Source organism: Lissotriton vulgaris, chromosome 8, assembly GCF_964263255.1.
Source record: "Lissotriton vulgaris chromosome 8, aLisVul1.2, whole genome shotgun sequence".
In the NCBI taxonomy this organism is placed as follows: Eukaryota; Metazoa; Chordata; class Amphibia; order Caudata; family Salamandridae; genus Lissotriton; species Lissotriton vulgaris.
Window position 1 is genome coordinate 1,080,419,941 of NC_141696.1, and position 15,604 is coordinate 1,080,435,544.

At 44.8% G+C, this 15,604-nt stretch overlaps 1 protein-coding gene across 5 annotated transcripts in view; it reads right to left on the reverse strand.

Moving 5' to 3' along the window:
• Positions 1 to 15,604, reverse strand: part of PCDH17 (protocadherin 17) — a 195,541-nt gene that overhangs the window by 112,782 nt on the left and 67,155 nt on the right. For 4 of the 5 annotated variants that reach the window (XM_086934910.1, XM_086934908.1, XM_086934912.1 and 1 more), the window contains exons 2-3: positions 865 to 923; positions 554 to 726 (exon numbers count right to left, since the gene is read on the reverse strand). In XM_086934910.1, the coding sequence (XP_086791036.1) occupies positions 554 to 726; positions 865 to 923 (232 nt within the window). The remainder of the gene's footprint in view (positions 1 to 553; positions 727 to 864; positions 924 to 15,604) is intronic. The other variant, XM_086934909.1, reaches the window with a different exon arrangement.

A 15,604-nucleotide genomic window follows, 5' to 3' on the forward strand; every position in this document is an offset into this window, starting at 1 on the left:
TATGACTTGAATTTTATCGGCATCACAGTCACTTTATCTGTGATTCTTTCTTCAGGGTGAGAATGAAACAATTACCCTAGATATCTGATTGTGCTATTATATGACACTTAACGTCTGGGTATTGCTATTAATGCAGCAGTTAGCATTACAAACGGAACAATGCAGCTCTGGATAAGAAATATCATCTGAAGAAATGCCCATTTTCTGACATTTTAGTAACAGTCCTTTTTTTGCCAACCTACATAGAAAAAAAATTAAAACGAATATGCTAATTGCTCTTATCACTGAGGACGAAGACTGAATGGCCAGGGTGAACCGCAGTGAACAAAGCAATACAGCTAACCTTTCTAAAATGTTATTTAAAACATTTTCCACCCCTTCCCCCCACCCTTTCGATTAGCAGTGAACATGCTTTGCTCTGAGCTTACTACCGTTCCTTTCCATACCTCTATCAGTGAATTTGGCAGCCATGATAACTGTCATGGCGGCCTCCTAGGCTTGTAATGGACGCCTGTGTGCCTGCTCTTTGTGGGGGCAACGGGCGCTCACTCACCTTGCTCCAATGGTTGGCTTTTGGTTGCGGTTACTTTCATCTTGAGTGCCTCCCTAACCGACATGTCACAACAGGAGCCCTTGTTTGTGTCTTGGTCACTGTCCGCCTGATCACTGTCCCCATGCCCACTGTCCCTCAGACTCGCTCTCTCTGGGTCCTTGAATGTTGAGCTACTGAGATAGACATTAAAGACAAATAGTAAACAGAAAAACGTCAGCACATGGGCTCTGTTATGAAGAATACTTTCAGGCAAAGCAATGCTGACAGATATGTAAATGGAGATGTGAAGGATGCTTTTTAATAGGCCTTACCTTTGAACAAACTGCTGCCTGCTGCCCATGTAATTGGGCTCTGCTGGGAAATTGTCTGTCTGAAAAAAAAGGAAAATACTTATTGTTGTACACTGGGCACATCTCAGGCACACACGGCAAAGCGCTGATTACCAAGGCTGTGCATTTCCCTAATCTTAACTGCTCTGAGTTCAATTAAAGTGAAAAATGTTCGCACTGTACTGTATTCTCAGAACAGTTACAACAGTTGGGTTTACAAATTACCTGTGGAATCAACAATACATAATTCTATAGCAAGCATCCCATTCCTATAACTTGATAAATGGCTGCATTTAAACTTTTTCATTAGTGAAATATGGAGACGAAACCTTTGTATGACGAGAAAGAACCGAATAAGCTAATTGATGCAGATTTTAAAAAGTCAATTCTTTAATAAAACTTGCATTTACTCTTAATTGCATCAACTGCTGGCATTCTTGGTCGTATGCTGCTTCGGGATAATTATGAGTAATGCACCGTGCTACTTATAAATTTGGAGAAATACACATTTTATTCACACAAGACCATTGCTCATGGATATCACGAGAACAAAAGGAAGCATTGAACATATGGCTGATTTCATCTTTATAATTAACATTATTAATAATCATTCCCTAGCAATGTGGCTCAATGAAAACAAAGAATGAATAACAGTGGCAGCCAAGAAATGACACAAACAATCTCAGAAGCCATTTTCTTCCTAATGCTGCTTTTCACTGGAGTATTTTTAGCACGATGGGCTCACAATCTGTGGTATCAACTGCACCTACACAGAGAATCCAAACAGAACTGGAGTTCTGCCACACGAGAACTGAGATACCTTTGTTTCAGAGTCCTTCAGAACAAAGGAAGGAGGGCACAAAGAAAGGAAGATAGAATCTTTCATAAGACGACCCATACATTCGTACACGAAGCCTCTCTCTGCAGCTGATAGAAAGACAATGGGTTCCCTGTTCTGAGCAAAGCTGCATGAGATGCCAGTATTCATTGCAACAAGTGGGTACCTTTGAAAAGCATCCAACACATGAGAGCCAGGAACATAATAAAGATGAAGAAAATGAAGGTGAAAGCTTACAGTAAACATGAATGCTCCACATGTTTTTGTTTTTTAGTGACTGATGAAAAAAATGTCCTTTGACTCAATAATGTCATATGTTTAGTTCCCATTGATGTCCTTGGCGACTCGGCCCATAGTAACCAAATGAGATAATGTAATGTATATCATTCACGAGGAGAATATTTGGGTCTCTGGTAGGCTTTGTCAATAAATAACATGAAGTCAATGCCTTGGGAATGCTTGGAACCATATTATATCAGCTCAGTCAACAATACTAAACTAGACTGATAAAAACATAGACAGATTGATTAGCCTTCGTTTTTCGCCACAACTTAAAAGCCACAGTTAGACTCACACAATTGCAAATATTTCCCATTCTTCCCTATCTGTCCAGTAGAAAAAAATGTTCAATATTGTGGTTGAAAAAAGGAAAGACAGAGCATAGACATCCAGAGACCCAAAAATGTGGGCTATGTCTAAAATGGTCAGGCAAATTCCCTGTGGTGTGGAACGCCATGTTGCTGTACCAATTATTTAACGTCCGCTTAGAACAAAAACATTACTGCCAAGCCCATCACATTCCTTCTCTTCCATGACCTACTCATTGGAAGGTAATAGTTAAATCATCTCTAGTGAAGGCATCCATGTCATTTTTGAAGTTAACAAATATATATTAGGCATTCAGAAGGCTCCATGAGAACATCACCATTTCACTAAAGTAATAACTGCAGGAAAGATGCTGTATCTGGCAATATGTTAAACAAATTAGGCGGTGCAACGTCTCATGTCACTAAAGGGTTAACTATTACAGCCATGCTTGAAAGTTGAATCATGTATCTGGGCAACTGCAGAAGATACCCCTGACCTAGGGCCTTAACAAATGAACCACCCAACACTGTACTCACACTACTGAAATCCGATGTAAATGGAATAGCTCCCTACAAACATCAAGAATAGAACAGTGGGTTGCTTTCTAAAGAGTACGCAGTCTAAGGATTAAGTTCAGGCCTAGGCAGAATTTCAATCACACAGTAGTAATCTGAGTAATTCTGTAATACTTTTTGATGGAGAATTACTGATAATATGTAATTACTTCTGCTTGCATAACTAAGAGTAATTTGGTGGAATAAATACTAGAAAAAGTACATTTATGCTCACACCCTTTATTTATTTTGTGCAGCATTTAGCACTGTTTCTTGGTGCAGAATGCATCATTGTTTCTGCATTTTGCACTTAGTGCTAAATGACAGTAGTAAATTGGAGAAAAATCTTACACCAAGCGAGCACGAGCAGCTGCACACACTCGCTATTCATGTTCTGTTGGACTGAGAGCTATTTCTTAGTGCAAAATGCGGATGTATGACATTACAACGCATGCTTTTACCACGCATGCCTTTACAACGCGGTTTTTACAACGAAAACCTTTACAACGCATAGCGCTTTGGGGTGCTGGATAGTGAATAGTTTAATTTACTATTCCAACTCCAGTCCCCGCGGACAGTAGGGAAGGTGTTGGATAGTAAATTAAACTTATTCCCTATCCTAGAGCACCCCCCAGCGCAATGCGTTGTAATGGTTTGCGTTGTAAAAGTTGCGTCGTAAAGGCACTGCGTGGTAAAAGTTGCGTTGTAAAGGATGTTTCCCGCAAAATGCATCCGCACAATCATTTTGAATGCATGGGGACATTTATGAGCACAAAATATCACCAAATACAGAATTACTCTTCTCATGTAATTAAAATGTAATCTCGCTAAATTCTTAGGTAATTCCACTTGATTACTCTACATGGAATTACATGATTTACGCCCAGTCCTAATTAAGTCTAGATTTGATGTATCAGTCTAAGCCATTATCATTTTGTATAAAACATGTGATATTTAGTGGTTGAAAACAAAGGAGAGATTAGATTGGAATATATCAGGAAAGGTCTCATTATTTTCTCTTTTCCATTTTCATATGCCGACTTCAAAAGTGTCTATGTGGCACAGGGCCTTGTCAGTGTCTAGGCATTCATTACGGGAGCATTCTGCATTTTTTGCTGGTTCTATTTAATAGAACTCTATTTTAATAAGGCATGTTTTACCACCAATAAAGCAAATATCACCTTGCGAAGGCAGTACCAAGGGTTTAGGGGCAGAAATTCCCAGTTAAAGTTTTTTTGCACACTTTTATTCCATTCTAGTGCGGTTCAGAAACTTTAAGGACATAACAGTACTAGTTACCAGGTACAATTACTTCCTGGTCCCCTTTCCCTTGGAAGTATGCATTGAAAGAGTCTGCAGGCTTGGTGTCTGAAAATAATGATCTATTCTACCTGAGCAAGAAACCATCTATTAGCTTTTCAATCACTACTTTAGGCCACATCACTGTTTTTCCCTTTCTGCTACAGTTACCAGATATAGGACTGCGACAGGAAATGTTAAGGGTCATGGTAGGATGTAATCCAATTTACTCATCCTGCCCATATTGGGCCAGGGTTCATGATAACCATGGTCCCTGCCACTGCCCCTTGAATGTTAAATGCTCCTTACTGCATATACTTATGGACTGTGTCTTTTATCTCGCAAATTAGATTATGTATTTAAAGACCCTTGTTTTTTAAATACGATATTGTCCATGGGATGAAAGCTGTGGAGCTGTTATCAGAAATGTTTTTATCTAGATGTGGCAGCTGGAATTTCTCGGTTTTTACTGACTGTCAAACAGAGTTTTAATGATAAATTGTATGGGACATACAGGGGAGTCAAGACAAGGCTCATTTATTGAGTTTGATTGTCAAATGTATTTTAAGATTGTTTTATGGACAATTGTCTAAATAAACTTGTTTTCTACTACTACTATTACTACTAGTTACTTTGGGTGATTTACCCATGGATTACCAATCGTGTGAAGTATGTGAAAAAACACTCTATAAGGCTGTTGGCTATTTTTCTTGCAACCTGCTTTGTGTGCCTTCTTTCCAGATCAGCTGTTGTTCTGCAACGTGAGGGTGGCCCCATGTTCACTTCATGACTATGACAAGATGACTGATAGATACTCTTGGATTTACTTTAGGGCCTTAGTAACTGGATCTACAGAGCATTTCCCAAGCTTTTGTTGCATCCATGAAAAGTATAACAAAGTGGTTGAGGGCAAAGATTTGGCATTATTTTAGAACTGATTTTAAGGGATAGCATTGAAACTATGCCAATTCAGATCTGTGCACTTTAAACCCCTGCTTTCCCAATTAAGTTTAAGTATATTATTATCATTAAATTGTTTTCAAATGTTGGTCTCATATGCGGCATTATCCTTGCTGTGCTTGTTCATTTGTGTAATATATGTTTCATTCTTACCTCATTGACTCTCTGACATAGTGATTAATTGCACTCTGGCGTGCACTTGGGAATTTTTTCTGCACTCACGGCAGAGCAAAAAAAGGTGTTTTTTCAATATATACAGTGCTCCATGAAATTGTGCTGGCATGCACAGTCTGGTTGCATTATTAGCGGCCAACCATGGTGGTCTCGCTCACCACTCAATCACAGCATTTATCGGAACCCTCAGAAGAATTGCTGGGGTTATCACTAAGGCTACATGCCAACCTGGATTGCACCCATCCCCTAAATGATTCAGTGATCTGTCTCAATGACAGTGGCGGTCCGCACAGGTAAGAGTGGTGAGGTGGGTGAGGGTGGGAAGGGGTCGACAGGCATTGACATATGTAAAATTAAATGAAAATAATAAAACCACTTACCGAATTGGCGATGTGGCGAGCGCAAAGTAAGTGGTTTTATTTATTTTTTAATTTAATTTTGCCTATCCTGTCATCTGTTGACTTCCCCCGCCCTGCCCCGCCACTGCCCCGCCACTGCCCTACCGCTCTTACCTGTTTCAACCGCCACTGCTCAATGGGTGTGTGTAGGGTTCTCTGGTTTATATCCAAACTAAGTGGCCTAATAGGTGGTAAATGGTGAGGTGTAAAGTGAAGTATGCTTTCTTAGCTATCCAGAGTTTACAATTCTTGCAGGCGTGTGTTCGCTTGGTGGGGACGGCAAGCTCAGTGTAGGGCACTCCGCAGTGCAAACCCTTTAGAATGTGCTGGTGCACAAAAAGAATGAAAAAGAAGCAACTCAGGCTGTGGAAGAGGAGGAAGCACAGTGATTGGGGCCCTTCCTCTGCCATAAAGAGCATGAAGGAGCGCCACCCCATTCAATACTGATGGAAAAGAATGTCTGCAACACTGAAGTTCGTAGATTCAATATTAATATCAATCAATCAATGAAGTATATTTTTACAGCTCAGTGTTTACCAGTCATGGTTTCTTGGCGCTTAACCTAAAGAAGCATTCTGAAAATGCCTAAATGAAAGACCGAATTCTAGACCGACTATGCATCGCTGATTGACACATTTAACTTCTTGATACGGTCCGTTTGTGAGTGTGCACTCGAGTCTCTGTTTGCCAAGGTTAGTTTAAATCACTCAACATTTTACAGGGGGGGCACATGAAAACAAAAATCTTCTTTATTCAAAGGTGCTTATTCATTTAAAAATCTAAATTTAAAATATTCCTTGTACCACAGCAAACATGTCTGTGTATATTAAAAGCAAAGGTGATATATTTTCCGACACTTTCCTGCCACAATCTAAGGTAAACGGTTTTCTTTCCTGGTGAAAAACAACAGTAAAAGCTTGTTGATTTTCATCTCAATTGGAAACAAGAGTGGTGTTTCTGGCCCTTGCTTCTTGAAAGGCTCAAAGGGGGCGCGGGATGCGTTCTTTTGTAGCTGCCTCTGTGCAAATACCAGGCGTGCACTAAACAATGCACATCCTGCTGTCTGACAAAGAGCCACTTGGAGAGGACACAGGCGGGGGCGCTGCTCCTCATCCTGCAGCAGAGAGGGTTGTGGCGTGATTAGAAAGGAATCCAGAGAGTGCTCAGGACGAATTAAACCTGCTTTGTCCTGAAATCTGCAGCGCGCCCTCTTTGAAAAAGAAAATTCGCGAATGAACGTCCTTGCCAAAATACCAATTTTACTGAAACCATGTTTGTGTTGTTTCGTCTATGTCAGTCTCCTGTGTACGGCTGCCTCCCTCCCTTCTCAGGGCCGGCCAGACTCAGGAAAGAGTTCGAAGGCGAATAAAAGAGGCACACGAAGCAAATAGGCTTCTGCCTGACAGTCGAGGTCTGGAGAGTTCGCTGTTTTACGTCTGGTTCGTTCATATTTGGGGATTGTTCCGGGTTTAGAGCACAGTAACTGAGTATCAGAGAAGGACTGCCGCGACTGAATGGTCCCTGAAGGAAGTATACACAGGCAATCAGCACAATGGCAACCTTCTTACAGAAAAAAAACAAGAGCGAAATATAACTACAACCAACTTTTTATGATTTTTCACTTTATAATCTTGATGCACCATGGTGGTTGAACTTGAGTAGAAATAGGTATAAAGCCAACTTTCCTCAAATAGCTATAGGTTGAAGAGAGGAAATGTGCAAAAAGAAGGAAAAAGAAGCAACTCAGTATGTGCAATTGAAGGAAGGAGAGTGATTGGGCGGCTTTCTTCACCATAAAGAACCTAAAGGAGAGATCCCACCTTGAATTGTGATGGTAAAGAATGTCTCAGATAAAAGTTTTTAAATTCAGTGTGATGATCACTCAACCTGTCAGGTTTATTCAAACAGCACATTCTTCACCAATCATGGTTTCTTGGTGCTAAACTTAAAGGCTTGCAATCAAAGTAAATGATTGTTAAGAAAGATTTTAAGGGCATTTCTAAAATGCCCAAACCAGGGTAGATTACGTAATGCAATAGACTGGAGCATGGGTACTCACAAACATTTTTCGGGGGCCGCAATGTTTGGTCTTTGGTGTGACCGAGGGCTGCACTGATACCAGCGGGGAGTGTAAAATGGGTACAGGGGAAGCAAAGCATGTATATCTAGTGGCTTTCTTTAAAAATGAAGGTGTTCTTAAAGTTAATGGCCTCATTACTTCATTTCCCTAACTGCAATTAACCTTTAAATAAGTGTTTGCTGTATATTTAACTTTTTTTTTCATGTTATTGCTGAGTCGAGTAAACATCAGCACATCGCATGTAAAGGTCAGGAGGGCCGCATGCCGACCGGGGGGAAAAGCGGCAGACGGTCTTTCCGTCCGCCGCGGACCCCCCAGCCATTGTGATATGGTGGGGGGTCTTTGCTACGGGGATGGCGGGTGGATTGCCCCCGCTTTGCCGGCGGTGACTACCGCCGTCCGGCCGGGGCTATCCGCCCGCCATCCTAATGATGGCCTTAGTCTCCACTTCTCCCTGTATTTGAGTGTCCCGCGTACATGTCGACTATCTTTGTAACATTTAAGTCCTTTCAATACGGAATAATGGAAAAATACTTATCTCGAGACAACAACATTTGTTTCTATACTTTTCTATCTTCAGCTGAGACACACAGTAAAATTCCCTTCAACGACACACCATATGTAAGTTACCACACAGGGTCTCAATATAACCCAATTCTAATTCATGAGGTAAAACGCTTTAAAGTCAGCAATGTTTTAGTGCGAGATTTAAAATGTTGCAAGTTAAAAATAATGCATCACTTTTAACGCACATATTTGCACATTTTTCACATATATGTCACCAGAATGCGTGGTGGTAATGGCACATATTTTTACTGTGCTGTAATGCACTGTTATTCCAATAATGAGGAAAAACAACATCACACGTCGCAACTTTACTACTTCAATCAAACTGTGCAGTGTGTGCTGAGCACCTGACCGTATTTACCTATGACCTGGGACTCTCCTTGAGGCCCTAAGATGGAGGCGGTTTAGCCTCCCACAGGTAGCGCGGCGATGGCAGTGAGTGAGAAAGAAAGTCAAACATTCAAAACAACAGTTGATTCAGACAGATAGCCCCACAGAGGTGAAAACCAGGTGGAATACTGCACCTGCAGCTTTCACCTGCATTTGGGAATGAGCACAAAACGCATGTTGCTACAGCAGAGACCGTCGAGCTTCTGCGACAACCCCCCAGAGAAGCATCCAATGTGACAACAGTTTTCTGCTGTTGCACCTTTTCAGCAATGAAATACAGTTCCTGAGTTCGTCACTGTGAACCAGGATTCCAAGTTGGGGTGCATGCAACCGTTGCCTGAAGTCTGGGGGTGCCTTCCAAAAAAGTTTTCAGGAAACTGCTTTTGTACGTGAAAGGAAGAGTGAGTGGTTTGCTGTCGAATTGGCACAGAGGTTAGCTGCGCCGCCGCTCTGTGTTTCAGCAGAAGCAGTAAAGCACATGTAATGTTACAAGTTTAATGAGTGTCAAGAACAGCTTTACTGTAATATCTGAATGAACAGATGTTGTATCACAAATGAGTTTTAAAATAGGCCCATAATCATGCAAGCAGAGTGCAAGCGCCTTTAGTGGGGGAGCGCCCGCTCGGATGGATTGCTTGGAACAATGTCAGTCTGCAACAGCACACGTCTCCCGCTGCTCGGGACCAATTGTAAAATCTATTTGCAGTCACGTCTGACTAATGCCAAACAACCTTAATGGCAAAGACCATTAAAAGGGAACAACTATCCGGAGTAATAATACATAGAAGCCGTAAAAAAACATTCTCCACATGACCTACAAACAAGAACCGAATATCAAGCGCTGGTGGAAATGGGGCATGCCTGTTCTAATTAAGGAGCGGGTACTTTTTTTATTTTAATCATTGGATGAAAAAAGTTCACACTAGTGTCAAATTCTATTGTAATATTCCCTATAGGATTTGACACTGTTCTTAGTTTTGCCTCAGAATTACCGAGGATTGCATTTGGATGTGGGCAGGTGTGAATTTGCTCTTCCTCTGCAATGGTAGTCCATGTTAACGGGCAGTGGTGTAAGCAGTCTGTAAATATTGTTTTGTTCAGGTATTATCATTCGAGTACCCATCGGTAAGGCAAATTAAAAATATATGTTTTTTTGAATGCAGAACCAAGAAAATCAAAACTGATATACAGTATCGATGATGACTAGCCCGATGCTTCGCTCATGTTCAGTACCGTGCTTCAGTTTTCTAACATGAGTGAGTTCATATCAGGGGCAGCTCCTCCCATATGGCGGGTGGCATCCCCCCCACTGCTGGAAACAGCAGACTTATGCAAAATAAAATGATAATAAAGCACTTACAAAACTGTTTTATTATCTTTTTCATTTACTAGCGCAACAGAGTCTTGAGGGCAAGGCCATCGGGAGCAGGAGGAGTGGTGGGCTCAGGGAACGCACTGCCAGGATGCATGTGCTTTGACCGGCTTTCCACAGCCGGCCAAACCGACATGCGCACTTGGATATCTCCAGGCTATTGCATGGCGATAGCAGGCTCAGAGCATAGACTCACAGTCCCAGTAGGAGGGTGGAACCAGCCTGCACCGCCCAATCCCTATGCTTCTCTCATGCTGGTAAATACCAGCATGAGAGTAGCATCTGAATTGGTGCAGGGGAGTCTGGGAGCCTGTGTGAGCATCGAACCTGAAGAGTCGACGGGGCGGTGAATGTTACACTGCAGGTACGTTTTGTTTGTTTTTATATTTATTCCCCCTGGGCTGCCCCACCAATTTCCCCTACCTACGGCTGTTACTGGCTCATATGAACCAAGAGTTCCACCACTCTCTACGTTGCTGTTATTAAAATCAGCACACACTTCTTCTGTGCAGATTAGTGAGGAATTTGATAATGGGAAGTAAAAACTGGCGGGAGGACCCAGGTGATATAACAAGCTCTGTTGAAGCCATCCTTGAACCATTTGCCTGAAGATCCCACCCTTGGAGTAGACCCGCGAATGACTACATTACAGAGGATTTTATAATTCATACTTGTCAACTTGAAGAGCAATTTCACTGTGTGGGGAGGGGATGGAGCAATGAAAAGAGAGGGGCCTTGTGTCGAGAAGTACATACAAGACACTTGCGCCAATTAGGCACTGTTTGTACATTCCTATGTATTCCCTTATTATAGCCCTACAACAAAACACACATTAAAATATGCAAAGATTACTTGAAAAAGCTGGACAATCTATACCATCATCCTATATATCCATATATAGTCAGAAATCAGGTTAATATTCGTTGCGATACATTAAAAGTAGGTCATGGAATATAAATGTAATTTACTGTGCAGGGATCTTTATTTGGATGCTGTGTTTTTTTAAGTGTGATCTTAAGCACCCCGTGATTGAGTGTTTGCTTTTATTAAAGCCACCAATAAACTAACTTTAATCACAGATATAAATGTGTAAATGTGAAAAGAACATATCAAATATATCTGCTTTTTTAAAAAATCATTTCAAATAATAATAGCTTGTGAGGTATTTTTAAAAGGTCTACTTTAAAAAAATAAAGGAAATGTTCAGGCTGCATTTCAAAAAGAGCAAAGGACTCGATGCTTTGCCTTAAGTGTCTTTCTATTACAGCTATATATCTGTAAGCAGGCAAGCAGTAGCAAACTTAGATGGCACCCACTACTTAGGGGCATATTTACAAGGAGCTGTTGCGGAATTAACTGCAATTTATCGCAGCCAAAGTCATGATAAATTGACCCCACCATTTACAAGCTGGTTCTAACAGCCCACAGCACCACTTTTCCCATGATAGCAGCCCCAAACAACATTGCCACAGAGAACCGCCGCAACTATGGCTAATGAGATGCTGAGAAGGCGTTCCCGTGACATAACCCGCGACAACACCACACCTCAACATTCACAGCGACCAGACAGATATGCAATAAGAACACAAAACACGCAATAGGGCGTGGTAGCAGTAGGAATTATACACCTGCTCTGACCTGGTGTAAAGTCGGACAGCAGCCTGCACCACAATAGGGAGCCCTGCCCAGGGCATCATCGGAAGGGCAGCAGATGCCATGGAGCAACTGAACATGCAGCACGGACACTCAAGAGGACCACAACACCCACCCGGCACCCCCCTCACCATCACAGGGTCTGCGCAGACAATTACAGCGGCCCCCCAGGACATGCACCTGCCTCACAGGCACAACATCTGACAATGTCACTGTCCACTACAGGCTCAATGGGGCAACCATCCCACGCATCCTGGCCATCATTGCCTAACAGGCCTACGGCACCAACACAGTGGACAACCAACATCCCACCCCACACCAAGCTGCTGGCTGTGCTACACCTGTTGGTCCCTGGCACACCCCAAACAACATCCGCCAGAGTCAGCGGAGTCTCACAGCCAGCCACATCCAAGACCCCCACGCCTGTCCTTGTCATCCCAATCATCCTGGCACCCCAGTCCCCGTACAGCCAACACAATGCGCAGTAAGCGCTGGAGACCAACCAAATACCACACACCACAGCCAGATGCACGCAGGTGTAGGGGGCAATCTACTGCTCACCTGTCCCACTAGTGCCCTCTGGTGACACAGCACACAATCTGTGCAACAGGAAGTACACACCACACATCAAGGTGCAGGCACCTTCTGAACACCGTTGGACCTTCACCAATGTCGCCTCTAAATACACAACCAGTGTGAGTCATCCCTTCTCCCTCCGACAGTCCAACAGCAACCAGTCATCCCAGGATGGCACAAAGGGAAGTGAACAGCCCATTTGCCAACTTCCCAATTAACACCTCACTCACCTCAACTCAACAACCATTCAATCCACAACTCTGGCAATGCACACATCACAAGTCCACAACCAAGATGCACAAAAACATGCCCACCCACCAGACACGATAGAACAACTCACAATGGTAACCTGGGCAAGCAGTGAACATGACCAATCTAGGGCATGGCACCTCAGCCACACAATAGACGAATGTTGGGAGAGTTGGTATTCAGGCAAATGAGAAGGATGCAGTAGAACCATGATTGGGAAAGTACACAATGCCAAGAGTTGCAGCGAAGTGAAGAACAAACTGCAGTATGCAGAACAAAGCGATATCCACGGTGACCTCTGGTGAATGGAGTGCAGTGGACAGTGGATGCAACCATGTCACCCCAGCCATTGGGTGTCCTTGCGGAAATGTTGCCTGTTATGCCCCACACGTAAGCGTGAGCAGAGTGGGATGGGCTGGTGTACGCCAGGTCAGATTAGGGGTGTGAAATAAAAGCACATAGCCCTGGGCGTTGTCCTCTTCCGAAAAGCCCATCTCTGCCAGGGCGGTGCCTCCCACCCGCCACGAGGCCGATGCCATCATCGTTAGCGGAGTTGCCTGAGATCCTGTGCGCCTGCCATACTCCGGCCCGCTGGATCACAAACCCATCAGGGCTGACCCTACGCAGCCAGGCTACACTGATCAGCATCCAACACCAGGGTGTGTCATGGAGGGCCCACCACGTGCCAGTGTAAGCTCCAAGCTCGAGGCCCGCGACCCGGCCAGCCTGTCCCCCTGACGTTGGCCCACATTACTCCTTTCTCATTAACATATCCTACAGGCGACCTCTGCAGCCCAGTGGGGCCCATTAGTAAGACTGTGTCCTGGCTTCTGAATGGCAGTGACCCCAAATCCTAGACAGCGGCCAAAGCACCAAACTCCCTTTGATCAGTGAGGCATAGTCCCATACCCGCATCTGCGACACACCCAGCCACAAACCCTTTCAACGCCATCCGGCGAGCCGTGGTGCCACAAACCCTGTCCAATACCATCCAATGAGCCGTGCTCCCACAAACCCTGTCCAACGCAATCCGGTGAGCCGTGCTGCTACAAACCCTGTTCAACGCCATCAGGCGAACCATGGATGAGGGACCAGGACAACCTTGCGGACCAGTAGGTCTCACATCCAGCACCTAGTTACGATTCACAAATGGCAGAGTCCACACCAGTGGTCGGCGAAGAGGAGTAAGAGGAAGATGCGGCTCAGTCCGGAAGAAAGCCGGGTCACAGCCACGGAGGTGACCGAACATGTGGTGCTACTGAACCTGAACTACGCAGGCCAGTGTGGCCACCAACGTATGCCGACGACACTCGGTAAATTGGCCCCTGCTGTCCACTGCCTCAGTCCTACACTGCTCTCGGCCTAGGCTGTGCTCTAATAGGCTACATATTTGGAACTGAACATAGATTATGCAAAGGCAGATGACACACCATTGCATGCAAGGAGAGGCCTAAGACGATGTCGCCTTGCTACTTGGCTGAGAGAAAAGGAGCATTGTTACGGAGGTGCTGCTTACTGATAAAATTAAACCTTTCTGTGTCTTGCCCTGGAGGACACCTTCCACTGTTCCACGAAACACTCCGAAACATACACCTTGGACAATGATGATTACCCGCTCAGGTCGCCTGGCCCATCTGACTGCACCACAAGTCATCCTCCCGTGGCTGGGTGCCTGTGCCGACCGCGGTGCATCCGGGGCCACGAACTCTGTGCTGGTCAAGTCTTGGACCCCTTCTCCGGGGCCATAGGCTGGTCCCTGAAGCATGCGCCTTGGACTCATTAATGCCATGACTCTGTGTCCTTGCACTGTACGCAGCCTCTGGGCCCAAATGCGTCCCATCAGAGCTCACACACCAAAGCGAGTCAGACCGGCTCGGACAAAGCTTCACCGCAGGAGGCACACGCCACCACCACAAGGACCACCTCCAAATACCATCTGCCAGAGTTGAAGCGGTGGTCCAGACAGACTTCTTTGTTGCTCAGGCCTGTCGTGAATGCCATCATCGGCCTGTTACCCTGATTAGCACTCCAGGTGCCAGTGGCTCAGTGCACCGCGGGTCATTGTCCGTAGCTGGTTGTGTTTTATGCTGTGGAGCAGTTGCGCAGGTATGTCACCTCAGACAGTGTGGGGGCCCTGAGACGTTGATGGTGAAGATTAAGCAGGTCTGACACACCCCACTCCATCTGCAATATATTGAAGGGAGACAAACCAAGACTTTTTCTCCACCTGAGCGCGCTCATCTCTAATGTCCACAGCCCAGTGCACTGCAACTCACGGACACTTCTGTTTGCATGTTGGCTGTCCTCTGGACTTTATCTGGATCACTCCATGTTGCTCATCAGTTGACTCTGTATTGCATGTGTTTTCTGTTTGCCTTGTACTGGTGTCCAATGTCCAGGTGGTTTCCAACACCAGACATTCCGTGCGGGTTGGCTTACACTCATTCCACACACATCCAGCACAGGCGTCACTGTACATGTGGCCCTGGCAATAAAGGGGCCGGGCGCACGTGCCTTTAGCCAGTTCAACATGATCTCTACGTGTGTCCCTGTGGTCTTGTAGTATGCATGTGGTCCCTGGGTCCTACAACTTTACATTGTTGCGTGTACCACAGATGCAGATATGTCACCGGAGGCAGCCGGTTGGACATGTAGCTTTGTCGTCACCCCCTCTATTCGTTAGGGGAGTGGCCAGGGCCATCGCACGCACAGCCAACATCGGTGTGTGACTACTAATTGCTCGCCCGTAGGCGTGGTTCTGTGCTGTGCATCTGCATCAGCATGTGTCTCAATGGCAGCATGAATCTCCTTTGTGGGGTGTGGGTGGGCCCTGTAGGGTGATAGACCCCTATGTATGTGTACTGGTTCACATTCCATGGGTTCGGTCCCCTCCAACTCCTGTTAGGCCACTTCCTTTTGGCGTGCTGACACATGCCATTGGGGTGCCATGTGTGGGTGGGAGAAGTGTTATGAGCCAGCTGTGCCGGTGGGTGCTTCCTGCTGTGTGGTCTGTTGCAGGCTCAG